The sequence below is a fragment of the Bos javanicus genome, chromosome 17 (genome assembly GCF_032452875.1).
Source record: "Bos javanicus breed banteng chromosome 17, ARS-OSU_banteng_1.0, whole genome shotgun sequence".
In the NCBI taxonomy this organism is placed as follows: domain Eukaryota; kingdom Metazoa; phylum Chordata; class Mammalia; order Artiodactyla; family Bovidae; genus Bos; species Bos javanicus.
Window position 1 is genome coordinate 61866559 of NC_083884.1, and position 27749 is coordinate 61894307.

Consider the following 27749-nt stretch of genomic DNA (forward strand, 5'->3'; position numbering starts at 1 on the left):
CTTGTTGAATCATCTGGTACTTACCTTCACCTCCATGTGGCTCCTGGAGATCTGGAGCAGGCAGCCCAGCCCCACTCCCACCAGCATATCTGCAGTCCAGTTCAGGAAGTCTGTTGGAATATAACACCCCATAACCCTGACTGAACACAGCCCACTGATCTTTCTGATCTCTGGCTGCAACCCACTCCGTTCCCTCAAAAGCCCTCTCTGAGGAAACCCTATCCTTAGCGCCTAAGAGTGTCCACTGTACATTCTGCCTCAATCTGTAAGGATCGCAGGAAGGGACAAACACCTGGGGCCTGGTGAGATGGAGAAACAGAGTTCATGTGAAGTGACTGGGAGGACTGGTGATGGAGCATGGCACGGGGGACACTGCTCCAGCCAAGGCTCAATCCTTCCCACCCCAACCTGAGAGGTCAGGACAGGCCACAGCCCTACAGCCAGGAGCAGGTCACCGCAGGCAGCAGGCCGTGACAAATGGCAGGAGGCATCTGCACACGGGTCACATAGCTGGCACGTGGCAGTGCTGGAACTGGGACCCAAGACTGCTTGGATTCCAAGCCTTGCCTTTTTCACAGCCCTAGGCTGCCTGACCTTCTCTTTTCTATACAGACCAGGCAAATGAAAGCCTACAGGACAATCCGGCCCACTGTCTGCTTTTATTAATAAAGTTTTATTGGGACAGTCAGGCCCATTCGTTCATGTATTGCCCATGACTGTTTTCACACTTCAGTAGAAGAGTTGAGGAGTGGCAAAAGAGTGCTATGGCCCACAAAATCTAAAATATGTACTCTCTGACCCTTTAAGAAAAAGTTTGCCAGAATTCCCTGGTGGTTCAATAGTTTAGAGTCTGCTTGCTAATGCAGAGGACGTGGGTTCGATCTCTGGTCCAGGAAGATTCCACACACTGCAGGGCAACTAAGCCAGTGTGCCACAGCTACCAAGCCTGCATGCTGCAACTACCGAAGCCCACGCACCCTAGGGGCCATGCTCTGCAACACGAGAAGCCACTGCAGTAAGAAGCCCGTGTACCACAGCTAGAGTAGCTCTCACGCGCTGCAACTAGAGAAAGCCTGTGCAGCAGCAAAGACCCAGCACAGTCAAAAACAAGTAAATAATTAGGGGAAAAAAGAAAAAATGTGCCAACCCTGACATCTACAAACCATGACATCTATGAGAGGGAGAGAGGTCTTCCACAAGCTTAGTGTGTGGGTACCTACTGATAAGACTTCTGCCCTAACAAGATGAACAGCTGCCGTCACTGCTGTTTACCAAGCACTTCTGTCACTTCATTCGATCTTTACAACAACCTATGAGGTCAGTCCTCTCAACACCCCCATTTTATAGATGAAAAAGCTGAGGCCCAAGCAGCCGAGGCACCTGCCCCAGGCGTTCCCGTGAAAGCCCGTCCGGAGGGGGAGGAATAGTGCCCACCCGTGGCTCCCAGCACTGAGGGAAGGGCCACCACAGAAAGGATACTGAAGATGATGCCACCGAAGCAGGCCGAGAACGCCATCCTCGGGTAGCCCTGACGGGCCAGCGTGAAATCTGAGAAGACATCTGTGTGGAAACAAGAGAAGGCCCTGAGCGGTGCGAGACTTCCCTGGCCCTTGTTGGTCACCAGTTCCTTCATTCTTACCCACAGTCATTCAGTCAACAAACACTGACGGACATCTGCCTGACTCTGACACTGGCTTGTCTGGGTGCTGTGGGCGGCCACATTGCCCCGTGAGACACAATTCCCTCCTTAATTCTTTTCACCTGCTTCTTTCCCACCAGGGGCAACCTCGTGGGTGTGACAAGCCAGCGCCAGTCTTTCACCCAGGTCCTGACCCTGCTGGCACAGTGCGCGTAGGATACGTCACTTCAGTCGTGTCTGACTCTGCAACCCCGTGGACTGTATGTGGCCTGCCAGGCTCTTCTGTCCGTGGAATTCTCCAGGCAAGAATACTGGAGTGCGTTGCCATTTCCTCCTCCAGGGCATCTTCCCGACTCAGGAGTCAAACCTGTACCTTTTGTGTCTCCTGCATTAGCAGATGTGTTCTTTACCACTAGTACCACCTGGGAAGCCCCAGCATATACAGTACCTCTGTGCAAATTAGGAAAAGGGGCCCAAAAAGGTGAGTGGAAGGAGAGCTAGTTTTGGGGCCTTTGACTCCTTGTCAGCATGCCCTTGGGCCGTGTACAACCTGACTAACTGTACTTGGCAGCTCTAACTAAAGGATATATGTATTGGATTGGCCAAAAAGTTCATTCTGCTTTTTCTTACTGTCAAATGGAAAACTCCAAATGAATTCTTTGGCTAACTCAATATGTATGCATGAATGCCTACCCATGCCACACCTATGGATATATTCTGCTGGTTGACTGCAATGAGCTCCATGTCCCTCCTGAACTCTGGGGAGCCATCAAGTATCTGTGCATCAGCGAGAAGAGAAGAGACTGGAGCTTCTACAGTCTCAGGTACAGTCCAGACCATCCCACCTGAAGCCCAGGGATGCTCACTCCAAAGACAGTAGGCATTGAGCGCTGCTGAGGGTGCATGTCCTGGAAGCCCTGCCCATGTGTCATTCTGGCTGAGGGAGCAACGAGCAGTGAGGTAGCCGTGCTCCTTCCAGAAGCCCACCCGGCCCCGCGTCACCTCCAATGCTGTTCCCCCAGGCCAGCAGCGTGAGCCCCAGGACAGTATTGCTCAGCCGGAATACCACGCCCAGGGACCGCAGGATGTTCACCACCTCTGTGGCAGCCGCGTTGATCCACAGGGCGCTGGTCAGGAAGCCCAGGAAAGCAAAGAGCTGGGGGAGGAAACGGGACACAGCCTCAGCGCCTCAGCTATAAAATGGGACGATCACAGTACCTGCCTTGTGAGGGAGTCATGAGCGTGAGTTAGTTGACGCAAAGCAGTTAGAGCCTGGCATACAGTAAGCACTCAATAAAATGCTAGCTCAGCATTACCATTTTGTCAAAAAGGGGCACATTACAGCTCTCATCAGGCTTCTAGTCAATGGACCAAATGCCACCCCGTCACCACAAAAAGGAACTCCATACTGCGCTCCCCAGCCCACCCAACCTTCCTCCCAGCCCCTGGAAACCACTCTGCTTTCTGTCTCTCTGGATGGTTTATTCTAGACACATCATAAAAACGGCTTCATACAGTATGTGGGCCTTTGTGACTGGCCTGTTTCACTCAGCATCATGGGTTCAAGGTGCATCCACCTTGGAGCATGTGTGAGTACTTCAAAGACTAGTAAGAAACACTAGCTAACGTTTCTCTGGCTTCCCTGGTGGCTCAGTGGTAAAGAATCTGCCTGCCAACCCAGGAGACACAGATTCAATCCCTGGGATGAGAAGATACCCTGGAGGAGGAAATAGCAACCCACTCCAGTATTCTTGCCTGGAGAAACCCATGGACAGGAGGAGCCTGGTGGGCTACTCCTGTCCATGGGTTGCCAAGAGTTGGACATGACTGAGTGACTAAAAAACAGCAACACTTCTCTAAATAATCAATTTGCTGAAAATTCAAATTCCTTTGGGTTCAAATTCAGAGTTTCTAAAAATAAAGACTAGAATTTTTAAAAGCAATAATTGGTTTAAACTTTAGGAAAAAATTCTCTGGACAAACTGCCTAAAAAATTATTTAGCATCCTGCAGAATGGAGAGCACGGTGGTAGGGGAAACACCCCCAAAGACAAAACAATTCCACCATTGGGATGTGATCATTACAAACTCAGGTGCTTTCCAGTTACAGTGGTGGAAAAGTCTGGTAGATCTTCCAAAAAGTGAACAAACAGTTTACATTTGACCTACTAGTTTCACTCCTAGGATGACACCTAAGAGAAATGAATCATTTCTACACAAAAAATCCTAAACCAATTCTAAACCATGGCAGCATTATTCATAATAGCTAAGAAGTGGGGGAAACTCCCTCCCAGGGTTCATTCATGGATGAATGGATAAACAACATATGCTATGCCTGCACAATGGAATAGTCGTCCGCCATGAAAAGGAATGAAGTCCTGACACAGGCTACAACATGGACACGCTTGAAAACATTTTGTTAAGTGAAGGAGGGCAGGCCACAAAAAGTACGTATTGTGTGATTCCATGTATGTGAAATATACAGAACAGAAAAATCTGGAGGGACTGAAAGCAGCTGTGCTGGCCAGAGGGTGATGGGGGAGGACGGAGAGTGACTGTCAACGGGTTCAGGGCTTCTTTTTGTGGTGGTGAATCCCAAACTGTGATGGTTGTACAACTCCATGAATATAATGGAGTTGCCATTTCCTTCTCCGGGAGATCTTCCCGATCCAGAGAGTGAACCCAGGTCTCCTGCATTGCAGGCAGACTCTCTACCATCTGAGCCATCGGGGAAGTCCTATAAATATAATAAATACAGTTATTGTACACCTCAGGTGGGTGACTTGTATGTGTGTATGAATTGCAATTCAATAAAATGAAGTTGTTACCAAAAAAAAAAAAAAGAGGAACTTGAACAGGCACAAAATCTCTTAAAAGTGGCCTTAAAGACCTGTTATCATGGAAAGTGATTAGTGGCCTAACAGTCCCAGGATATCTGCCTGGGAGACCTCAGCATCCCCCTCCCAGTTTGGAGAGCCGAGGTTTCTTACCCAGTGAAACCTGGGGGGCTCGCTGTTGGACGTGGCAAAAAAGGTCACTGCAGCCAAGGCCGTGCCCGCAATCACCACCACGGCCCAGACGGGAAAGAGGCCACCTATCTCATAGACGCCATCTGCAGAGGGACGAGAAAGGGAGCTGGTCCTCTCCACGGCTTCAACTTGGCAGCTCCTCCTGGAAGCCCCTTGGCATGATGGAGAGGGTGTGGAGGGGATAAAACCCACAGATAAAACTCAAACAACTGTTTGGATATAAGGTAGAGACCACCTGTGTGCCCAGCCCTGTCCTAGGAACTTCAGAGAGACAGAGAAATTGAAGACATAGCCCCCTGCCCTTGAGCTACTCACACTGGGAAGACAGACATGAAAAACAGACTCTCCAGCCTGGAGCTAAGATAGGAATGGCTAAGACCACTCACTCCTTCTATCCTTTCTCATGCCCAAGGCAGACATCACTGATCAACCATGCTGCTTCGGTCCACCCGAGCTTAAAGGGAGCACCCTCCAGCCAGGCATTACCAATGGATAGGCATGGCTCCATGAGATGACCTGTACAGTCGAACTCAACCTTACTAATTCTGGCTCTCTTGAGAAGTCTACTCTATGAACCAATCCACTACAAAGTTACAAAGGTTTTAGAGGTTTCATGTTAAAACACCTAAGGGAGGAAACCCTGCAGGCAGGCAGAACATTCTAGAAATTCCCATATACCATCCTTACATCACCAGTCTTAAAGGCAATGGATGATTCAATTGCCCAGACACATGTAACAAGACTTTTTCTTCTTTCTTTAGTCCAGCTCATGGGCTCATAAACATCAGTGCACTAAGGATAACATAAGGGGCTGAATATATAAAATCGTGCACATAATACATGGCAGGAGATTTTTGGGGGGCAATTTTGACGGATGTGACTTTCACTTGCAGAGCTGGCTTTGGAACTTGACACCTAGGTGAGAGGTCCTTTCTCTGTATTTCTCAGTCCTGTGCCAGAGGAATTTCAGGAGGAGACAGGGGCACGGGTTGGTGGCTGAGGATGTGAGCTGAGTTGTAAACAGAGGATGGCACAAGGGTTCCACGGGCAGAGGGAAGCGATGGAAGGGAAGGAGTTGAGCAGATTTGTGTCACCAAAAGCAGATAAAGGGCCGGGGAAGGTGGCTGGCTCAGGATCTCGGAGATCTCGAATGACGGCTGGGGGACGTGGCCTTTTTCCAAGAGGCACTGGGGAGCCCTGGAGGTCTTAGAGTGGGGGAGTGATCACAACATGTGACAAGTGGCACTTTAGAAAGATGGCTGTGGGGACTTCCCTGGTGATCCAGTGGTGAGACTGCTTCCACTGCTGGGGGCATGGGTTTGATCCCTGATTGGAGAACTAAGATCCTGCATGCTGGGTGGTGTGGAAAAAAAGAAGAAAGAGGGCTCTGAGGGTGGCCTTGAGAAGGAAGATGGAAGTTGGCAGTGAGATTAGGAGGTGTGACTGGCAGACATGTCACCTCCTTGGGCAGGTGACCCCCTGCTGGGCTGACCCCTGGATGGAGAGAACCCCCAGACCTTGGGCAGGGTGCCAAGTCTGGGGGTTCTCTCTATGCAGGGATCAGCCTGGAAGGGGTCACAAACGCGTTAGCCCAAACCAGTCTTTCCCCAGCATGGACCTGCTACCACTAGACGGTGTTGGGGCAGGTGGACAAGGCACTAAATATCATAGAATCACATCTCCGTAAACGGATTCCATCTTCAGCACTCTCACAGTAACAGATTTAACTATCTTAAGTGTACTGGAAACAAGGCTGGTTTCCCATTGATGCCGGTGAAACAGATTCCTTTCCAGTACACTGAAGTTAAAAAAAAAAAAAAAGAACTGATTAAAGAAAAATATCAAATACAACAGTTTAGAATGGGAGAAAAATCAAGATGTTCTTGAATGTTGAATGCTTGGGAACCCTTCTCTTAAAAAGCCACAAGAATGATGAACCAAGTCCCCGGGGGACTGGAGAGGCAGGGCTGTCATGAACCAGCCCGCTGGCACCACTAGGGGGAGCCCTTCCCATCTCTGGGTTCACACTGACTCCTTTCTCAGCGACCACGTCTTCCCATAAATTGGAAGAGAAACAGAATTTGGCAGCCTTTTCATCCTGACGCTCATTAGCAAAAAAAAAAAAAAAAAAAAGCCACACTCAGCCCTGTATTTGCTACCAAAACCATACCGCCACCTCCAGGAGATGCCCCTGGGTTGAGGGGCAGGAGCCCAGATGAGAGAGAGAGGACTGGGCAGCATGAGATACTCAAGTCAGACAACAGGAAGAACCTGAGCAGAAGGAGTGAGAAGATACCTGACAAGACTGGGCAGTGCTCTAGCCAAAACAGGTCAGAAAAGGAAAGCCTGGGGCAGACGGGGGAAGGCTCAAGGCCAGCGGGGACCACCCAGGTCACTCAGTAGGCAGTGGAGGGGTTTGTGAGGAGCTAGTCAGTGGGCACCAGCACTGGGGGCGGTGGGGACCTGCCTCTTCTCAGCTTCTGCCAGTTTTGCTGTTAGGAATGTGGCTCAGATTATCTTGAGAAATCCAGCTCTGGATTTTGACATCAACTCTGTAAATTTGGTAACGCAAGCAAATGTGCCAGAGGGCTGGATTTGGTCCAAGGGCCACCAGCGTGTCGCTCCTCTCTGGAGCCAGTGTGACCGGTGGACCACCGGAGGCTCGTGGCACAAGCACATATTAAGCGTCTACTGTATGTCCAGGACTGCCCCGCTGGTCCAGGGTCCCCTGGGGTGGCTGAGAAGAAAACTTCGGGAATGTGGGGAGGAGGGGGGTTGGGCCCGCCCGGGGGCAGGGATACTCACAGGCCCCCGACTGCAGGGTCAGGGTCAGGAACAGGGGGCTGATGACCAGGTGCAGGCAGTTGAGGGGCCGCTTCCAGTTCCTGTCCTCCTTGTCGGGGTCCATGACGGGGACGGTGAGGAGCAGCAGGAACTCCACGGGCAGCTGTCAAGTGCAGGAAGGCAGGAGGGTGAAGGCAGGGAGGCCTGGGCTTGGCCTCCGCCCTGAGCTCAGTCATTCAAGAACCAGGCTGGACTTCCCTGGTGGCTAAGAATCCGCCTGCCAATGCAGGGGACACGGGTTCGATCCTGGGTCCGAGAAGATCCCACAGGCCACAGGGCAACTAAACCCGTGCGCCCTGAAGTCCACGCTCCGCAACAAGAGAAGCCACTGCATGAGCAGCCCGCACACCGTGACTAGGGAGTAGCCCCCGCTCAGGAAACTAGAGAAAGGCGCCCACAGCAATGAAGACCCGGTGCAACAATGAATCAATCAATTAACAAAAGAACAAGGTGCTACCACTGAAGCGCCCACCTGGAGCAGGCCCCCAGGCGCTTCCGACTGCTGCTGAACACACCGCCAACAACCCAGTGCTGGCCACTGCCAACACTCTGAAGAGGAACTCTTAGTTTTCCTACCTTTTGGATAAAGAAACTGAGGCTCAGAGAGGCTAAGAAACTTCTCCAAAGCCACACAGGCTGTGAAACCGGGCTACAGGGCCAGCTCTGACGGACTCGACACCTTGTGTTTTTAGCCAGCAACTAAACTAACAACAACACATATGGAGTGCTTACCACATGCTAAGCACCAGAGTCAGTCCTTCACATAGGGTGTTCATCAAATTGTCACAACCACTGCGATAGGCTGGATTTGGTTCCCAACTCTTCAATCCCCCTCCACCCGTAACAGAACTGATCACCCCCACACTTTTGTCAAATGACTAGAGTCTGCCGAATATATGTCCCTGTCCCACTGATGTCGAACTTGGCCATGCCGCTTGCTTTGGCCAATGGGCGGTTGGTGAATGTGATGTGAACGAGGCATAAATTGTGCCTGGGGAGTCTGCCTTGGTCTCTTCTGCCAAGAAAACAGCATACTCCCACTGGCTCCAGAAGGAGATATGGGGCAGACCTGAAGCACCAACCAGAGTCATCTCAGATGACTGGATGAGAATAAATATTGTCATCATATGTCAGTGAGATGTTGGGGGCTGTTTTTTACACAGCACTGCTGCAGCACTAACTTACTGACACAAGGATTCCAGAAGAAAGGCGCTATCATTACCCCATTTCACAGTGGAGGAAGCTGAAGCTCAGAGCAATGAAGGGACTTGCCTGAGATCATGATATAGCCAGAGCTGTCCTGGGGTATAAGTATTAGTTGTTCATTATCTGCCCCCTGGGTCTGAGGAGGCCTGAAAGGTATCCATGGTGGAGGGCTAGGAGGTGAGGCCTCTGGCTTTTTGGGTCTGGGTGGTGGAAAGCACTGCAGTCCTGCCTCATGGAAACCAGCCTGCTCACATCCAGACCTCAGGAGACAGGTAGCCCAGGGAAGCAGTGAGGGGTCAGAAAAGTGCTATTTTAATCTCATTTAGACTCACTGTGACCCACACTCTCGCCTGCCCCAGTTCCTGGCTCTCAGCAGGTCAGGAGTCCCCAACCTCCTCTCTGTCCTTGGGAAGATGCTCCCCTTCCTTCTTTGCGGGGAGAAGTCTGAGCCATGCTCCATGACTCACATTCCCCATGGAGCCCCAGTCTCATGTATTTCCCCATCAAGTCCTCAGCAGAGTCCCCCACTCCGCCCCTGACTTCACTGCTCTGGAGAAGGCAGAGGGGCCACTGTCCTGTGCTGTCACCAAGTCAGGAGCCTGGCCCCAGGGTCCCCCCCTGACCTTGAACACCTTGAGGACCCTCCAGTACATGGGCTTGGTCCGCCACTTCCTGTAATCCAGGGGGTTGAGGGCCTGCACCAGGATCTGGGCCGTGGTCTCCGGGTACAGGAGCAGCGGCCGGTACTCCTCACCTGGGGGTGCAAGCGGGGAGAGGCAGGTGTGTGTGGCTGGCTCAGCCTCTGGGAAACCCTCTCCCTTCCCTCCCACCAGTGCCCTCAACCCCTGAGAAGAAGGAAAAAGCCCAGAGTCTGGTGGGGGGCGGGGAAGGCAAACCCAGCTCAGCCTGCAGTGAAAGGTGTTCATTGCCTCCTTCCTGAGAGGGGGGTGGGGTGGGGTGGGGGGGTTGCTGGATGGTTCCATTGCCCACCTCTCCAGCCCAGTCCAGCTGGCACCCCCACTCCAGCTGGACACAGAGCCCCTGGACTCACCATAGTCATAGCTATTGGTGTTAGAAGACATCCGTTCCTCTTCGGAATCTGACAGTATCTCTGTAGGAGAGACAGGAGTTTCCCACAAGCCAGGTGGGGCGCCCAGCCCCTCCCACCATTATTCTAGGGTAGGGCCCCTCTGGGACCGCTCAGTATTCAGGGTGCAAGTGTCCAGGCCCTCTCTGTATCGTGGACTTCTCAGCAATCACCCTGTATGCTCAGGAATTCTTACAGACTCAGGAAGTCTAACTCACAAAACATTTTCAAATATAGTGATGCAGCAGTAAGGTCAAATTTAATATGGCCATCTGAAGACAAAACTCAAACATTTACTGACTCCCACGTTGCACCTTTCAGAACTTGGAACCCGACATATTTTTCTTCTCCAGTCTGAAACTTTTCTCAGGAGTCCTCGGGATTAGAGGACCGAGCCCTTAAGAGAAAGGGTTCCCAAAAGGAAAATGGCTATTCTCAAGTGAAGAGCGCTAGCCCTGATTCTGCCTCTGTGTGACTCTCCAGGCCTCATTTTCCCCTTCTGTTCCAGCCCAGTGGGCTGCTGCTGCTGCCAAGTCACTTCAGTCGTGTCTGACTCTCTGCGACCCCATGGACTGCAGCCTATCAGGCTTCTCCGTCCCTGGGATTCTCCAGGCAAGAACACTGGAGTGGGTTGCCATTTCCTTCTCCAATGCATGAAAGTGGAAAGTGAAAGTGAAGTCGCTCAGTCGTGTCCAACTCTTAGCGACTCCACGGACTGCAGTCCACCAGGCTCCTCCATCCATGGGATTTTCCAGGCAACAGTACTGGAGTGGGGTGCCATTGCCTTCTCCCGCCCAGTGGGCTAGGATGGGTTTAAAAGAGAGCACAGGGTACTATGTGCTAAACTCTGAAGGCCCAGTGGATAAAGAGAAGAGAGAAAAATCATGGTAGACTTCCTGTAGGAGGAGTCACCAACACGTGTGCCACGACCTCAGGAGATGATACAGTCCGGCCCTCTGGAAGCTCACAGTCCAATGGACAGAAACATAAGCAAATTAATAACAGAATGGAGAGATAAAGGCCGTACTGGGGTGAGTCTGAAAGCTTGTGCAAGCCCAGAAGAGACACCTGGGGGTCTCTGCAGAGCTCCCTCCAGGCTGAGTCCTTAAGTCTTTTCAGAAGGACACACCATGGAAAAGGGACAGCACACACAAAGCCTGGAGATAGCCAGAGGGAGCGTGACCTGTTCAGGGAGGTGGGGGTGGCCCTGCACAGCTGGGGAGTGGAGTCTGGGGTGTGAATGAGTTTGGAGAAGAAAGCTGAGGCCCAGCACAAACGGCAACAGATCACGGGCAAGGTTCTCAGGCTCACATGCTGAAGAGGGCCAAGCACGTCGTGGGACCATGCGAAAGAGGCTTGAGGGAAGAATTCTGGTTTCCCAACATAATCAGATCTGTACATGTCAGGGCTGACGACAGAGAGCACTGGGGACTGGGGTAAATGGGGGAACCATGCCTTTTCCTAAGGCAGAAGCTCCATTCAGCTCGAGACATGTATCTATATGTGTGTGGGGGGGGTGTGTGTGTGTGTGTGTGTGCACGCGCTCATTTGTGTCCAATTCTTTGCAACCCCATGGACTGTAGCCCACCAGGCTCGTTCGTCTGTCCATGGGATTTCCCAGGCAAGAATGCTGCAGTGGGTAGCCATTTCCTTCTCCAGGGGATCTTCCTGACCCAGGGATCAAACCCACATCTCTAGGGTCTCCTGCATTGGCAGGTGGATTCTTCACCACTGCGCCACCTGGGAAGCCTGTGGGTTGTATGTGTGTATGTATTTGTGAATGTGTATTTGTATGTGTTGTGTATGTGTTATGTATGTTCATACTGTTTATGCATTTGTGAATGTGTGTGTTGCATAGTTCTGGATGTGTGTGTGTGTATTTGTGCATGTGGAAGCACCTGGCAGGGGGCGCATTCTGGGATGCAGGAGGTGACAGTTCTTAGAAGATCTGCCCCAGCAACAGGCAGGAGCATGAAGAACTAATGAACTTGGACAAGGAGGTGATGACGAGGCTTTAGCAGCACAAGCGAAGGCACGGAGGGGGGACCTTGGTAGAACAAGTAGAAACAGTAGGAAGAGGAGATGGGCACTGGCACAGGCCTCAGGAAGCAGAGGCAGCAGTTTCTGGGCACAGAGGGCTCCAAACCCAGGGGTCCTCCACTCAGACCTTACCTGGGGTGGCCGGCATGGAGCAGACTAAGGATCTCCTCCGCTGCCTTTGGTAGATCCAGGTGCAGAGAACCACGGTGACCACGTAGAACGCATAGAAGCCCAGGTAACCTGCGGACAAGGGCACGCAGTCACCAAGTGGTGTCCTGGCCGCAGGGCCCAGAGAACAAGGGCGCCCAGTTCTGTCGCTGGCACCTGGTGGCAGTGGCTGTGCTAGCCCAGCCCAGCCCAGCCCAGCCCAGCCCAGCCCAGCCCGCAAAGGGCCATTTCCTGGAGCGCCACCCCCTCCTCTCCCCGGCCCATATTTTCTCCCTACCAATGCCACCCCTGCCTTCCCCCTACCCAACCCATCCATCCATCAACAGTGGGTGTAACGCCTGGCACTAACAGTGGCCTCCGGAACACAGTTCAGGTGCGAAGGGCTAGTGTGCTGCTCTGTGCCCTGGGAGGCTGAGCCCCTGCGGACTGTATCCCCCAGTCTCTGGCTGCCCTGGGCCTGCGCATGGAGCCCCAAGAATGAATCAGAAGGCAGCAGGGGAGGGTCTGGGGCACCCCCTTCCTGCTGTGGGGCCCTGTCTCTGGCAGGACCCGTGACCTTCCGCAACTCTCGCTCAGGCTGGGTGACCCCGGGTCTGGGCCTGGAGCCCTCAGCAGGCTCCAGCCACCCCATTCTCTGCCTACTTCAGGAGCTCCCACTGCTGCTGACCCCTAGCGTCTCTGCACCACAGTCACCCTCCCTGGTTTTTCTCAATCCTCTGTAAGTCGCCCCTCCATCATGTCATTGGAACCATCTGGATGGAGTGACCCTGTGGGTCACAGTCAGCATTTCAGCTGTACCGCTCATGAAAACTGGAAATTGTGAAAACCCAGAACATCACCCCGACTTCCCCCTGCCCTCTTCGGTGATCGGAACCACAAGTTCCCTTTCATGCCCAGGCCACCAGGGTCCCAAGCAGTGCTTCCATCACTCGGAACCAAAGGGGACTCTGTGCCCTGCAGACCACCCGCTCCCATCTCCACTCCCCCCGCCAACGCCCCCGCCTCCCTGGCCCTGTGCCTCCCAGCCGTCAGCCCTGGGGGGATCCCGCCCTGGTCCCGCAGCGGCTCACCCAGGGCCCACGCCAGCGTGACCCTGCCGCAGTAGAGCGCGGTGAAGATCAGCAGCACGGCCGCCATGTAGAAGATGATGTCTCTGAGGAAGGGCCTGGAGGCCGCCGTGAAGGGACGCAGGATGGCGATCCCACCGGCCACCACGGTGGTGACCAGCACGCCCGCGCCTGCGGGAGAGGAGGCCAGGCTCGGTCCGCCCCGCGCCCACCTCCCGCTGCCCTCCCAGCCCCCTCACCCGCAGCCGGGGCTGCTCGCTCGTACCAAACAGGGCCCCAAAGGCCAGGCCAGCTGTGCGCGGGTCTGAGAAGGCCACCAGGGCGCTGAAGATATCCGGGGCCCCGTTCCCAAACGCCAGGAAGGTGACGCCATGGGGGGACGTGTCAAGGGGCCTCAGTGCAGGCGCTCCAGGCTGCCCAGGCCACGAGGCGTCCCCCGTCTCCCAGCCCCTCACACCCTCCGGCCCTCCCTCCAGGGTACCAGAACTGGACCAAAAGGATACTGCCACGTTGTGGGAAAGCTTGAGTGTGGTGGAAATGGCCGACAGGTTAGGGCAGAAGCTACAGAGGAGAGGCCAGGGGTGAGTATTTCCACGGCGAGTGGCTCCTGCCCCCAGTCCTTCCCCCCCAAGCCCAGGGTGGGTCCTCCCCAAGTCAACCTCCCCACCCCGGGACCCCCTCTCCCGTCTACAAGCTGGACATCAGGCCAGGGCCGAACTCACAACTTCGCCGCGGTGACTCCCAGAATCAGAAACAGATAAAGCAGCCAGAAAGCCTGGGTGAGGGTAGAGGGGGAGGCCAGAGAGGGGGAAAGAGCATTAAGTCCTGCTGGGGCCACGGGCCCCTCTCACCGGCCCCCCACCCAGCGCGGGGCCTCACGTAGAGGGTGATGGCCAGAGGGAGGAGGCGGGCTGGGAAGTGGCAGAAGATGCCCTCGAGGTAGTCCAGGTAGCCCCCGTCACTGCGGCAGTCGGGGTTGGTGCGGACGAAGGCGCAGCGGTCAGAGGCGTTCAGGCCACACACTTCTCGACACTGTGGAAAGGGAGGCGGGGGCAGATGTCAGAACCCACCACCCCGTGATCCACTGGACCAGCCCCACCTAAGCAGCGAAGACAACCTCCTTCAGCCTGGTCCCTAAACTTCCCGGGCTCCAGCTGCACGCTTTCATTTTTAAAAATAAACCTGTACTTGAACACAAGTCAGTCATGAATTTGTTGTTTAGTCACTAAGTTGCGTCCAACTCTTTGCAACCCCAAGGACTGTAGCTCGCCAGGCTCTTCTGTCCATGTGATTTTCCAGGCACGATTACTGGAGTGGGTTGCCATTTCCTCCTCCAAGGGATCTTCCCAACCCAGGGATCGAACCCGTGTCTCCTGCATTGGCAGGCAGATCCTTTACCACTGAGCCACCTGGGAAGCAAGTCATGAATACACACATTTAAAACAAAACAGGAAATTTCCTGGTGGTCTAGTGGTTCGGACTCAGAGCTTTCACTGCCAGGGCTTGGGTTCAATCTCTGGCTGGGGAACTAAGATCCAGCAAGTCATGCAGCATGGCAAAAAAAGAAAAAGAAACAATATGTAACGAGTTCTAAATTCTCCTTTCTCATCCCTGCCCTCCATAACCCCACTTCTCTCCTGCCATGATCAGCTTGAAGCAGACCCTTACAGACATTTCTCAGTTTAATGACATTTGTAGATATATCTTAGTACAGAGTTTGTTTTGTTTTATAGAAATGGGTCTGTCCTAAAGTTCTTATTTCTGCAACTTGAGTTTTACCACTTCACAGACATGCCATTTATTAACATCTTGACAGACACAATGAAGAAAGTAAAAACATTCTGAGTGATTTCTATATGCCAGGCACAGTGCTGAGCTTAAAAGGTTACCTCAGTTAATCTACACAATGATCTTACAAGGAAGATAAGATTATCCTGCCCATTATACAGATAAGGAGTCTTAAAAGACAGTATTTCACACCCAGTGGTAGAGAAAGCACTGGAATCCAGGCAATTTGAGGTTCTCCTAAATTTTCTGTCCTTGACCATTACTGCCCCATTCTGGCTCACTGTAGCCTCAGGAGTTCATGCCATGGATGACTTGCAATACAGGGAACATTTCCCTAATGACAAGCAGTTGAGAGTGTCTACCTTTCCATTAGCGCCAACCGTCAACTTCCTTGCACATGACTCTCTGGGCACATGTGAGAACGTTTGGTCAGAGAGATTTCCAGAAGTGAAAGTGCTGAGTCAGACAGTCTCACAGTCTGAGTTCCTCCAGAAGCGCCCTAGAGACAAGGATTTCTAAGCAAGCAGCACAGTGGGGAGGTGTGGAGAGCACCAGCACCAAGACAGGGAAGTGAGCCAGGGACAGGAGAAGCAACCAGTGAAGGCTGGGCTGAGACGGTGCCCGCCACGGGCTGGTAGCCCCAGGGGCAAGGGAGCCAGGGTATTTATACACCAACTCCTATCAGTCATCAGGTGAGCAGAGCCAGGGAGGGAGGTGCTAGGTCCCCAGCGCTTCTGGCCTGCCATGCTTGCAGGTGGTTCTGGAAGAAGATACTGGTGACCTGAAGTCAACAGAAGCCCACCAAAATGGCAGGGTCAGAAACCGCCTGATGGTCCAATGGTTGGGACTCTGCGCTTTCACTGCCGAGAGCCTGGAAAACTAACATCCCATACTATACAGCACAGCCAGGAAAAAAAGGGTCCAAAGGATATGGGCAGAGCCCTAACAGTATTGCAGAGGGAGAAATAGCTTAAACCTCTGAGGGATTCTGCTAAAATACCCTCCCCACAGCTCTACCTGGGGCTTCCCAGGTGGCACTAACGGTAAAGAACCTGCCTGACAATGCAGGAGACACGAGAGACGCAGGTTCAATTCCCGGGTCAGGTCTGTGTAGTCGAAGTTATGGTTTTTCCAGTAGTCACATACGGATATGAGAGTTGGACCATAAAGAAGGGTGAGCGCCGAAGAATTGATGCTTTTGAATTGTGGTGCTGGAGAAGACTTGAGAGTCCCTTGGACGGCAAAGAGATCAAGCCAGTCAATTCTAAAGGAAATCAACCCTGAATATTCATTAGAAAGATTCATGCTGACAAGTGTTAGAGAGGCTGGGGAGAAATGGAACACCTGTGCAACTCCTCTTGGGGATGTAAAAATGGTACAGATGTTGTGGAAAAGAGCATGGCAGGTCCCCCCTCCCCAAATTAAAAATACAATAACCAGTTCTAGGTATGTAATGTACAAAGTGATGACTATAGTTAACACTGCTGGATGGTATATATTAAAGATGTTAAGGCAGTAGATCCCAAGAGTTCTCATCACAAGGAAAAAACTTTTGTATCTGTAGATGATGATGGATGTTCTCTAAACTTATTGTCGTCATCATTTCATAATATAAGTAAGTCAAAGCATTATGCTGTACATCTTAAACTTACATGGTACTGTAGGTCAATTGTATCTTAACAAAAACTGGAAAAAAAAAAAGAATTACCATACAATCTAGCAAATCTACTTCTGGGTATACATGAATAAGAATTGAAAGTCAGGTCTCAAAGAGACATTTGCACACCCATATTCATAGTAGCCTGATTCACAACAGCCGAAAGGTTTAGAAACAACCCAAGTGTCCATCAGTGGAGGAATAGGCTGAGCAAAACGTGGCCTATCCATATGATGGAATGCCATTCAGCCTTAAAAGGGGGAAGAAAATTCTGGCACAAGCTACTACATGGACGAACCCTGAAGACATCATTCGAAGTGAAATAGGATAGTGTTTAATGCTCAGTTGTGTCTGACTCTCTGTGACTCATGGACTGTAGTCCACCAGGCTCCTCTGTCCATGGGATTCTCCAGGCAAAAATACCGGAGTGGGTAGCCATTCCCTTCTCCATCATTATTTATACAAGGTACTTAGGGGCAGTCAGACTTACAGAAACAGAAAGCTGAATGGTGACTGCCAGCTGGGGGAAGGGAAGTGGAGAGTTATTTAGTGAGAACAGTTTCAGTTTTGCAAGATGAGAAAGTCCTGGAGGTGGATGGTGGTGATGGTTGCACAACGAGAACGTCTTGAATGCCACTGAACTGTTCACGTAACAGTTCTAACCCCTCCACAAGCCCTCTCTGAACTTCTAGCAATGCAATGCTGGAGGTGCAATTTCTGGTAACCTCTATCCCCTGCTTACTGGCTCTCTCTAGACGCCGCACTGAGCCCGCCATGCCTATTTCATGCACTGTTCCTTCTGCCTGGGGCACCTTCCTCAAAAAAAACACCACTCATTTATCCTCCAATCCTCAGATGCTTCTTCCAGGAAGTCTTCCTTGACTACCCTACCCAGAACAGGGCAGATCCTCCAGTTATAAACTCTCTTCACCCCTGGTCTTCCTTTTCAAAGCACTTCTCTTGCTATTTGTAGGATCACAGACTGACTTAACGTCCGCCTCCCCCATCAAAGTGTCGCACACAGCCGGGACTCATAATTTTTTGCCACACACTGTGAAAGTGAAGTCGCTCAGTCGTGTCTGACTCTTTGCGACCCCATGGACTCTAGCCTAGCAGGTTCCTCTGTCCATGGGATTTTCCAGGCAAGAGTACTGGAGTGGGTGCCATTGCCACACACTGTGCTGGATCCCAACTCGCCTAGTCTTCAAAACAGACCTAGGAGGTTGGTCCAATTGTTTCCACTTCACAGATGAGAAAACTGAGGTACAGAGAGGCAAAGGGACTCACCTCAGGGCACACAGCCTGTCATTGCTAGCTGGTTTCAAACTCAGCTCTGCCTGAAAGTTACTAGCTGAAGCTCCGGAGGAAACAGCCCACCAGGGGCAGAGCCCCTTCCCCACCTCCTGCCCCAGGCTCCTTCCAGTGCTGAGTCAGCCAGGGAGAAAGCAGGAGACTCTCCCAGCCCAGCTCCTCTCCATCTTCCTGACAGCAGAGTGAGTCAGCAAGGCAGGTCCCCCCAAATCTGGCCTCCAGAATCACATTCCTGCCTGCCCCCGCGCCCTGAGCTGGCCATCCCCTCCCTTGAAACTCATCAGGAGCTGAACTCAGCTCTCCCCAAGGGGCGCAGAGCTAATGTGGCGCTGCTCTGAGTCTGGGGTGGTGAATTCTCAGTCCGTCTCCTTCCCCTCTCATCCTCTTCCCTGAGTCAGTAAGGATCCCCAGGGAATCCAGAGAAGGTCAAATATTTTCCCCTCTGTGGGTAAGTTTTAAGGGTCAGGATGGACAGGAGAGGGTTGCAAATGCAATGAATGCCCTGTCTAAATGTCTAAAACCACCAGGGCTGCCGGCAACGGTGGTGATGAGATGGAGGGGGCGTGCCCTGCTGGAAGGCATCCAAGTTATAAAATGAAAGACTGCAAGGAGATCAAACCAGTCAATCCGAAAAGAAATCAACCCTCAATATTCACTGCAAGGTGTGATGCTGAAGCTTCAATACTTTGGCCACCTGAGGCGAAGAGCCGGTTCACTGGAAAAAGACTCTGATGCTGGGAAATACTGAAGGCCAAAGCAGAAGGGGGCGACAGAGGATGAGATGGTTGGATGGCATCACCGACTCAATGGACATGAGTTTGAGCAAACTGCAGGAGACGGTGCAGGGCAGGGAAGCCTGGCACGCTGCAGTCATGGGATCACGGAGTCGGACACGACTTAGTGACTGAACAACAACAACCCCACACTACCAAAAAACAAAGCCAAAACCAAAACCACGGCAGCTAGACTAGCCCACGGGCTGTCAGTTTTCAATCCTATCCCAGTAAGACTGGTGTGGAACACAGGGTAGCTGAGAGGAAAGGCAGCCTTGAGTCTGCGCCCGTTGTGCTGCCAGCTCACTGGGTGACCCTTGCTGTGCTGTGCTTAGTCGCTCAGTCGTGTCTGACTCTTTGCGACCCATGGACTATAGCCGGCCAGGCTCCTCTGTCCATGGGGATTCTCCAGGCAAGAATGCTGGAGATCATCCCCTTCTCCAGGGGATCTTCCCAAGCCAGGGATCAAACCGCGGTCTCCCACTTTGCAGGCAGATTCTTTACCATCTGAGCACCAGGGAAACGGCCCCTTTAAGGTGTCTGGACCTTGCCTTCCTCACCTACAGGCAGTCTTCATCAAACCCAGCCTGGCCATCAGATCTTGGTGCCACATGTTTTGTTAAGTGCTTCTGCACACACCCTTTATAACTATCAAACTGTAGACGGGGGCTTCCCAGGTGACTCAGTGGTAAAGAATCCACCTGCCAATGCAGGAAATGCAGGAGACCTGGGTCAGGAAGATCCCCTGGAGGAGGAAATGGCAACCCACTCCAGTATTCTTGCCTGGAGAATCCCATGGACGAAGAAGCCTGGTGGGCTACAGTCCAGGGCGTCACAAAGAGTCGGACACAACTGAGCGACTGAGCACGCAAGTGCGCACGCAGACTGTAGACTATCAAAGTCCACGCTGCCTCCATTAAGAAGCCAAACAAGTCCACAACTCCAGTATCAAAGGGACAATTCTGATTGTTTCCATTTTTTGGTCGGGGCCCATCAAGAAAGGCTCGGGTTTTCATTACCTGAATGCTCTCTCTAAATGTTGTTACCTGCAGCCAAAGGCACATCCTTGTGCATGAGCAGGACAGGAATGTGCTGTGTGCTTCGTTGCTCACAGGGGGAGGGATGAGGGGCTGGGAGAGGACAGCGTGGAGTCACAAGCTTCTGGTTCATCCTCCCTGGCTGAGGAATGATCCCCAAAGATGTCCAGTCCTAATCCCTAGAGCCTGTGAAGTGTGACCTTACGTGGCAAAAGGGGCTTTGCAGAGGTGATTAAATTGAGGCTCTTGGGATGGGGGGATTGTCCAGAATTATCTGGAGGGCTTTAGATGTCATCACAGGATTTTTATAAGAGGGAGGTGGGAGGGTCAGAGTGACAGAGATGCGAAGGAAGCAGAGGTCCAGACAGTGAGAGAGACAGTGAGTGTGAGGGGGAGAGGGGTGGAGGGGGGAAGTGGGGGGAGGGAGAGGGAGGAAGTGGGGGTGGAGAAAGAGAAAGATGCTAGGCTGGTGACTTTGAAGATGGAGGAAGAGGCCAAAAGCCAAGGAAGTAATGCAGGAAGATTCTAGAAGCTGGAAAAGGCAAGGGAATGGAGCTTCCCCAGAACCTCTGGAAGGAACATGGTACTGACACCTTGATTTTAAGCCAGTGAAACCCATTTTGGGCTTCTAACCCCCCAGATAACAAATGTGTGCTCATTTTAAGCCACTAAGTTACACTAATTTGTTACAGCAGCAAGTGGAGATGAAAACACTCATCTAGAGTCAGTTACCTGCAGACATTAAAATACTCTCAAAGACATCTCACGGTCTTAACCTCACTGACCAGCTCCCACGAGAGGAGCGGAAGGTGTGAGCTGGGGTGATGACATCTAAACTCCCCTCTCCCAGCTCCTGTCAGTACACGCCCTTCTATTCTCCCAACCCCACAGCTGGACCCCAACAGGGCAAGTCCTCTGAGGAGTGGAAAATCACAGGTCTCCCACCAGGACCCCAACCCAGGAGCAGAAAACACTGCCATTTTCCAGAGGCCCCTTGGCCTTGTGAAACCGCTCAGCAGGCCAGGTGGAACCCTGCTTCTGAGGACAAGGCTCTGGAGCCATGCAGCCTGGCTTCAAATCCTGCTTCCCCACTCAGAGCTGTGCGACTTTGGGCAACTCAACTTCTCTGTGCCTCGGTTCCCGCCTTTATAAAACGAGGCAGGGGTCAGCAAACTGTAAAGGGCTAAATGTTTCCCCTCTGTGGGCCAAGTGTTCTCTACTGAAGCCATTCAACTCTGGTTGATCATATGAAAGCATCAGCCGTAATAACAAACAGGTATGACTGCATTCCAGTAAAGGTGTACTTAACAGACACTGAGGTGTGAATTGAGTTTTCATGCATCCCGAAATACTGTTCTTTCAAAAATTTTTTTCGATCATTTGAAAATATAAAAACAATTCTCAAGAACTTCTCTGATGGCCCAGTGGTTAAGAACCTGCCTGCTAACACAGGGGACATGGCTTCAATCCCTGGTCTGGGATGATTCCCCATGAGCAACTAAGCCCGTGAGCTACACTCCTGAGCTCGCGAGCTCTAGATCTGTGCTCTGCGAGAAGAGCAGCCACCGCAGTGAGAAGCCCGCGCACCAGAAGTAGAGAGCAGCCCCCCTCAGCATAATGAGAGAAAGCCTGTGTACGGCAACGAAGACCCAGCTCAGCCAAAAATTAATTATTTCATTAAAATAAGTAAAAAACATCCCCAGCTCCTGGACTGTACAAAACCCAGCAGTGGACCTGATTTGACCTGCAGGTTGAACTTTGCCAGCTCCTGAAATGAAGGGCTAAACGAGCTCACTCATGTGCTTTGAACATTGCCTGGTTCACACTCAGTGTTTAGTACAACAAGCGCTGATTACTATTTTTGCCAGAGGTGAAAATTGAGAGTAGAGATAAAGAGCTCTTTGTACCTGTTAGCTTGTTCCCCTCGGGACTGCGAGGGTCAGCTCTAAATGTCCAGTCTCTCTGTCAGATCTGTGGAGATGTTTTTTTTCAGATTTCCTTCTTCCCAAAAGGAGTGTCCTGGAATTACTGGGCCCTGGTAGTCTGATGCCAAACAAGTCCCTGGCCCTCTGAGGTTACACTTGGAAGGATGAGGGCACTGGGCGCTGGCTGGCCCAGTACTATTCCACCACCCCCCCACACCAAAAAATCTTAATTTGGACCCCTTCCCAAAGCTACTACCACCATCTCCCCCAGTGGCTTTGCCAGCCTGCTCCCTGCCTCCACCCATTCCAGTTGATTCTCCCACTGCAGCCAGTGGGATCCTTGTAAAAACTGGAATCAGATCATGTCCCTCCTGGGGACTTCCCTGGCAGTCCAGCGACAACAACAAAAACCCCAGATCATGTCCCTCCTGTGTTCTAAATGCTAGCATGGCTCCCATCGTATGCCTGGGAACGGACCCACCTTGTACAGTGGTCCACAAAGTGAAAGTGAAGTCACTCAGTCGTGTCCAACTCTTTGTGACCCCGTGGACTGTAGCCTACCAGGCTCCTCTGTCCAGGGGATTTTCCAGGCAAGAATATTGGAGTGGGTTGCCATTTCCTTCTGCAGTGGTCCACAAAGCCCCAGGCAATCTGGCTTCCCTCTCCTGTCTCCTCCCTCATCCTTCACCCACTAGCTCACTGTTCTAGCCACTCCAGCCTCCCAAAGTTTGTGACATGACATGGCCTTCTGCTCCTGCTTCGGGGGCTTTGCACGTGCTGTTCTGCTATATCTTTGCAAAGCTTCAGGCCTCTGTCCACAGAGAGGCCTGCCCTAACAGCCCAAGGCAAAGTGGTCACCTCTCTCCATCTCACTCCATCACATCCCTACCCTGTTTTGTGATCCTCATCGCTCAGTGAAATCCTGTGCATTTACCTGAACTGTGAGCCTGTTTCTCATGTGCGTCCCCAACTAGAAACACAAGCTCCATGAGGGCAGGAACTGAGTGGTTTACTCCTCACGTGTAGCACAGTTCCTGGCACATAATAGGTGCTCAAGAAGTATTTGTTGAATGAGTGAGTACATAAAAGGACCTAGGTGAGGAGTGGGTGGCCTTTCCCAGCCTGCAGGCTCCCGGGCCAGAGGCTGGCAGGACTTTCAAAAGGGCAGCCACCTGTGTAGTCCTGGGAGACGGTAAGCCAGAGAGGGAGGATCTGGATTCAGCAGGAGGCAGCAATGAGTTCATGCCCTCACGGCCAACTTCCCCTCCCTGAACCTCAGCATCCTCATGGGCAGCACAGAAATCATCAGACTCATCTTGGGGGGTTTAGGCCAGGATTTGGTGAGTTCTGCACAGCGCTGGCTGGCTGAAGAGCTCAATAACTCAAGAGAGATTATCTGACCCAAGCCACAGATAACCCCTGTTTTCCTGCCTCCAAGAGGCAGCAGTCAATTTTATAACCTAGAGTAACCGCAAATCACTTTCCCATCTGTAAACTGGGCATAATTACCTGTTTGCCTGGTTCAAACAAAGGGCACGAAGGTACTCTGTGGCCCCATAAAGTCGGTGTGGGCGCTAAACACCCTCTCAGCTGTTCATTCAGGTGGGGAGGAGTTTGTTACTCTGTCCTCCCACCGAAGAAAATACGAAGCGAGAACCCAGCCCCCTGCCTTCAGATTTTCACTCTGGATCCACTGTGACCTCCCCTCCCCTTACAGACATTAGAACAGAATGATGCGAGTTCCCTGCAGCCTGTCTCCACCGTCTGCATCCCTCCCTGCCTCAGGAGGAAGCCACCTTGCTCTCATCACCGTTTCTCCTTTGGCGCATCCAAGTCAAAGGCACTACCATCCCCCACCCGCCAAGACACCAAGGCCAGCAATCTGGAGCCATCTGTGACTCCCTTCTTCCACCACTTTGCCCTCCATCCAAACCATCAGTATGCTTGTTGCGCTTCCGACATTTACTCCAAATCCCGCCACTTCTTTCCTCTCTGCACAACCATCACCTGGGAAGCTGCCAGAGCTTTCCCACTGGTCTCCCTGCTGCTACCCTAAATCCTCTCAGTCCATGTTCTCCAGAGAAGCCAGAGACATTCTTTGAAGAAATAAATCAGATTTATGAGAATTCCCTGCTGAAAACCTTCCATGGGCCCCCCACTGTCATAAAACAAATCCCACCTCCTAGCTTCAGCTCCTAAGGCCTTTCGTAATCTGACCACCACTACATCTCCATTCCATTCTTAACATTCTCCCCACTGACTCACCCTGTTCCAGCCATTCTGGCCTCCTCACAGTTCTAGAAATCCACTAAGCTTGTTCCTGCCTAAGGGCCTTTGCATATGCTTTTTTTTTCCCACATGGAATGTTCTTCCTTCTGGTGTCTGTTACAAGTGGTTTCCTTTCTCCACTCAGGGCTTGGCTTAAAGTCACTTCCTCCCAGAAGCCATGTGTGATCACCCAATCTGAAACAGCTGTAAATACTCCCTGTACCTCACAGCCTCTACACAGCCTCCACAATACCACTTCATCCTCTTCATCTGCAGAGCAACTGCCTGAAATCTACATGTTTACTTAGCCATCCTCCTAGGAGATTATTCACTCCATCAGGGCAGGGATTTTTGTCTATAGTATACGTTCCCTGGCATATTCCAGGGTTCACCTCAGTGCCTGGTACACAGTAGGTGTTCAGTAAATACCAAATCATCTGAATACATCCCCACCTGATACCAGTTCCCTGCGTGGATACTCACGTCTACCACGCTGGTCTGGCTCACACCTGCGGCTGGAAACTGGGAGCTAATGTGGGCCCCTGCAGATGGGGCCCTGGCCCCGGACACTGTCTCCACCATTTGCAGCACACAGAGCAAACTCAGGACCCAGGATACATTCAGCAGTCCTCCGGCCATCAGCCCCCAAGGGGCCCGGCCCTCACCCGATGCTTCCCCTTCCGTAAGTGTTTCAGTTCCAAACAGCTGGCACCTCCAGAGGCCTGCTGGGTAGGAGTGAGAAAGGGACAGTGTCACGGAAGACCAGACCATAGGACCCCACAGGAGGGGCCTGAAGACTGCCTCTCCCATCCCCCTCCAAAGGCCGGGGGCGGGGCGGGGGGCGGGGGAGGGAATGTGTGCAGAAGCCACATTCTGGATGGGCCTGACTCATCTAGCAGGCAGAGAACATAGCCCTTCCTCCTGAGCCCCCAGTAGTGTTTCCATGGAAACCCAGGACAATAACTGCCTCTGATGGGGAAATCAAGGCCCAGGGGCAAATGAATTGCTCAAAGTCACACAGCCCGTTAGCAGCAGAGCTTGGCTGGACTTTAGCATCTGTCTTTTCCCTCAACACTAGGGAAAAACCAGCTTAATTTTTCTTCCAAAGAAATTAAACTGGAAAGGGGAAAAAGAAAAAAAGAAAGTCCCTGGCACACTAGTTTTCTTCTTTTGGTTCTTCCACGTGTTGCTAATGAGACTGTTTTGCCTTCAAGAAAAACAAGGCCCAGAAAACAACGTTTCTTTTTTTTTTTTTGTAAATCTTTGCTCAAAGTTCTGGCGGGGGAGCGGGTGCCTGTGGGAAGGAAAAGGGAGCAGAAGGGCCTGTCTCAGCACTCTTTCCTCACCTGTTGACAGGCTCTTCCCTTCCGCAGTTCTCTGTAACCGCACTTGGCACTGACTTGGAGCCGACACTCCAGGTCTGCAATACAGGCTTAGCCACTGGGGCGCTATGCGGCCTTAGGGCGGTCACTCCACGTCTCTGAGCCTCTGAGTCTTCATTCGTAAAATGAAGACAAACGCGGGCGCGTCACAGCAAACGATAAGGGTTCATTTAACAAGGGCTCACGCCCTCAGGTGTTCCCAACTTAAGGATCAACACGAGTCTCCACTCTATTGGCAGCCGATTTCTCGTGCTCGCTCACAAGGGAGCATTTATTGAGCGCGGCTGTGCGCTTCTCCGAGGCTAGACTTTCAGATGCTCGGAAGATCTGCAGACCTGATAAGGAGGAGCAGAGGCAGGAAATTGGGGTTACGATCACTTCTGCGGCTGCACTTTCTAGGTGCGAGACCCCGGGAACGTCCAAGTGCTCCGTTTCCCAATCCTGGCGGATGCTGAGCAGATGAACTCCGGGTGCGTGATCCTCCCGCCGCGCCCAGGCGGGCGGGGAGGCTCCTCTTACCTTCGGCCGGGCCTCGGACCCGCAAACTCCGCACCTCGACCCCGCCGGGCTTCGCGGCCTTTCCAGCCTCCGCCCGCCAGCCCGCGCCGCCCGACCTTCTGCCCCAGACTTCTAGGACTCTCTCTCCCCTCCGCCAGCCGCATCCGGGTCTGGTCCCCGGGGTTGCCCCAGGCTCGGCCCCGGCTCTCCCCGCGCCGGCCACGCCCCTCATACAACCCCGCCCAGAGGAAACGCCCCCAAGGGCTCGCCCCTTCCCTTAAAGGCACAGGCGCCCTGCGCGGTCCCGAGGGTCTTCCCCACTCCCCTTCCTGTTCTCAGTCACCTGCAGGTCGGTTCTGCTTTCGCTGCTAAAACAGAAGCTGAGATGAAACCTCGTGCATATAAACCATAGGAGGCCGGAGAGGAACTTTTATACGGTGAAACTAGGGGGTTTTCTTCCCAAGGGAGGGGTGGTCGAGTCGGCGTCAAAATTATTCTGGTAATCAATGGTGATAAGTATCTGAGAAGGTACCAGATTGGTAAGATTCCCTGGAGAAGGGAATGGCAACCCACTCCAGTATTCTTGCCTGGAGACTCCCATGGACAGAGGACCCTAGTGGGCTAGAGTCCATGGGATCGCAGAGTCGGACACAACTGAGCAACTGACACTTTCACTTCGTGAACGCTCTGCCTTGCACACACACACACACTCTGGCTGCCCTGCTTGAAATGCCTGTTTGTGAGATCTCCTAATTGGGTTCCGCGTTTCCATCTAGTAGGCTGGTCTTTAAAAGAAGAACATGGCAGGGAATTCCCCTGTGGTCCAGCGGTTAAGACTTTGCCCTTCCACTGCAGGGGTCACCGGTTCCATTCCTGGGTGGTAAACTAAGATCCTCGCAGTGGGGCCAAAAAAGACGACGACGACGACGACGAATATGGCAAATAGGTCAAAACAGGTGACCGGTCTGCTCGCCCTGGAGGATCTAGTTCCTCCTCCCCAGTTTCCCAGCCTCCTTTCCTTTTGTTGCTGCTGCTAAGCTGCTAAGTCACTTCAGTCGTGTCTGACTCTGTGTGACCCCATAGACGGCAGCCCACCAGGCTCCCCGGTCCCTGGGATTCTCCAGGCAAGAACACTGGAGTGGGTTGTCATTCCCTTCTCCAGGGGATCCTCCTGATCCAGGGATTCAACCCTCTTCTCCTGCACTGCAGACAGATTCTTTACCATCTGGGTCACCAGGGAAGCCCCTGGAGTAGGGTAGGGCACCGAAAGAGGGATCTGGGGGTTTCCTCCTCCAACAGCCTCCACCACCACAGGTTGCACACATCTCATCTCACCACCTCCCTCTCTCCAAGTCTGTCCTGTCTCCTCACCACCTTGAGGACCGAGGCCCACCATTGAGCCCAGCGATCGATCGAAGCCCTTTACCATCTAGCCCGAGCTCCCCTTGCTGATTTCATCTTTTATCCCCACCTCCACCCTCTCCTGCTCTAGCCAGGGAAGTAGGGGACTTAACAGTTGGCCACACCTCTGCTCCTTCAGAGCCGCCTGCCTGGGTTGCCAGCCCTTCCCTTGTCTCCCTGACAGACTCCTCCTTAGATGCTAGACCCTGCTCAAGGGCCACCACCTCTGGGTGGTCTTTCACTCTCCTCCCTGCCCACCCCTCCCACCACCCTCGTGTTCCTTGCCTTCAGAGCACTCTAGCTCCCCACCCTAGAGAGGATGACATTGCGGTCTAGAGCATATCTTTGGAATCTCAGCCCGTAGACAATAGTGATTTACAGAGTACAGTTGCCTAGGTGACAGTGTCCTTATGCTTGTCCCATTTAATAGCCCTGTGGATAGGGACAGAGTAAGGGGCAAAGTAGGTGACTAAATAGTTACTCCACTAGGGGATTGTAAGTAAAGAAAAAGTATGGGAGACCCCTGGAAATTAACAATCACTCAAGAATGCAGGCTTGCTTAGCCACAAAACCCAACAGTTTGTTTAGCAACAGAACCATGAGTCATGGCCCCAAACAATAAAACAATGG

General features: G+C 52.4%; 1 protein-coding gene across 5 annotated transcripts in view; it reads right to left on the reverse strand.

Moving 5' to 3' along the window:
• SLC8B1 (solute carrier family 8 member B1) overlaps positions 1-25934 on the reverse strand; it is a 29964-nt gene extending 4030 nt beyond the window's left edge. Inside the window, exons 1-16 of one of the 5 annotated variants that reach the window (XM_061384944.1) lie at positions 25740-25933; positions 25185-25555; positions 24322-24563; positions 13959-14111; positions 13802-13854; positions 13582-13640; positions 13345-13449; positions 13083-13250; positions 11977-12084; positions 9769-9828; positions 9341-9471; positions 7473-7614; positions 4629-4819; positions 2642-2795; positions 1480-1560; positions 25-89 (exon numbers count right to left, since the gene is read on the reverse strand). In XM_061384944.1, coding sequence (XP_061240928.1) covers positions 25-89; positions 1480-1560; positions 2642-2795; positions 4629-4819; positions 7473-7614; positions 9341-9471; positions 9769-9828; positions 11977-12084; positions 13083-13250; positions 13345-13449; positions 13582-13640; positions 13802-13854; positions 13959-14111; positions 24322-24477 — 1626 coding nt within the window. In that variant the 5' untranslated portion in view covers positions 24478-24563; positions 25185-25555; positions 25740-25933. Of the gene's footprint in view, positions 1-24; positions 90-1479; positions 1561-2636; positions 4376-4628; positions 4820-7472; positions 7615-9340; positions 9472-9768; positions 9829-11976; positions 12085-13082; positions 13251-13344; positions 13450-13581; positions 13641-13801; positions 13855-13958; positions 14112-24321; positions 24564-25184 lie in introns of those variants that run through there. The other 4 variants (XM_061384945.1, XM_061384946.1, XM_061384948.1 and 1 more) reach the window with 4 other exon arrangements.
• Between the last annotated feature and the right edge of the window lie 1815 nt (positions 25935-27749).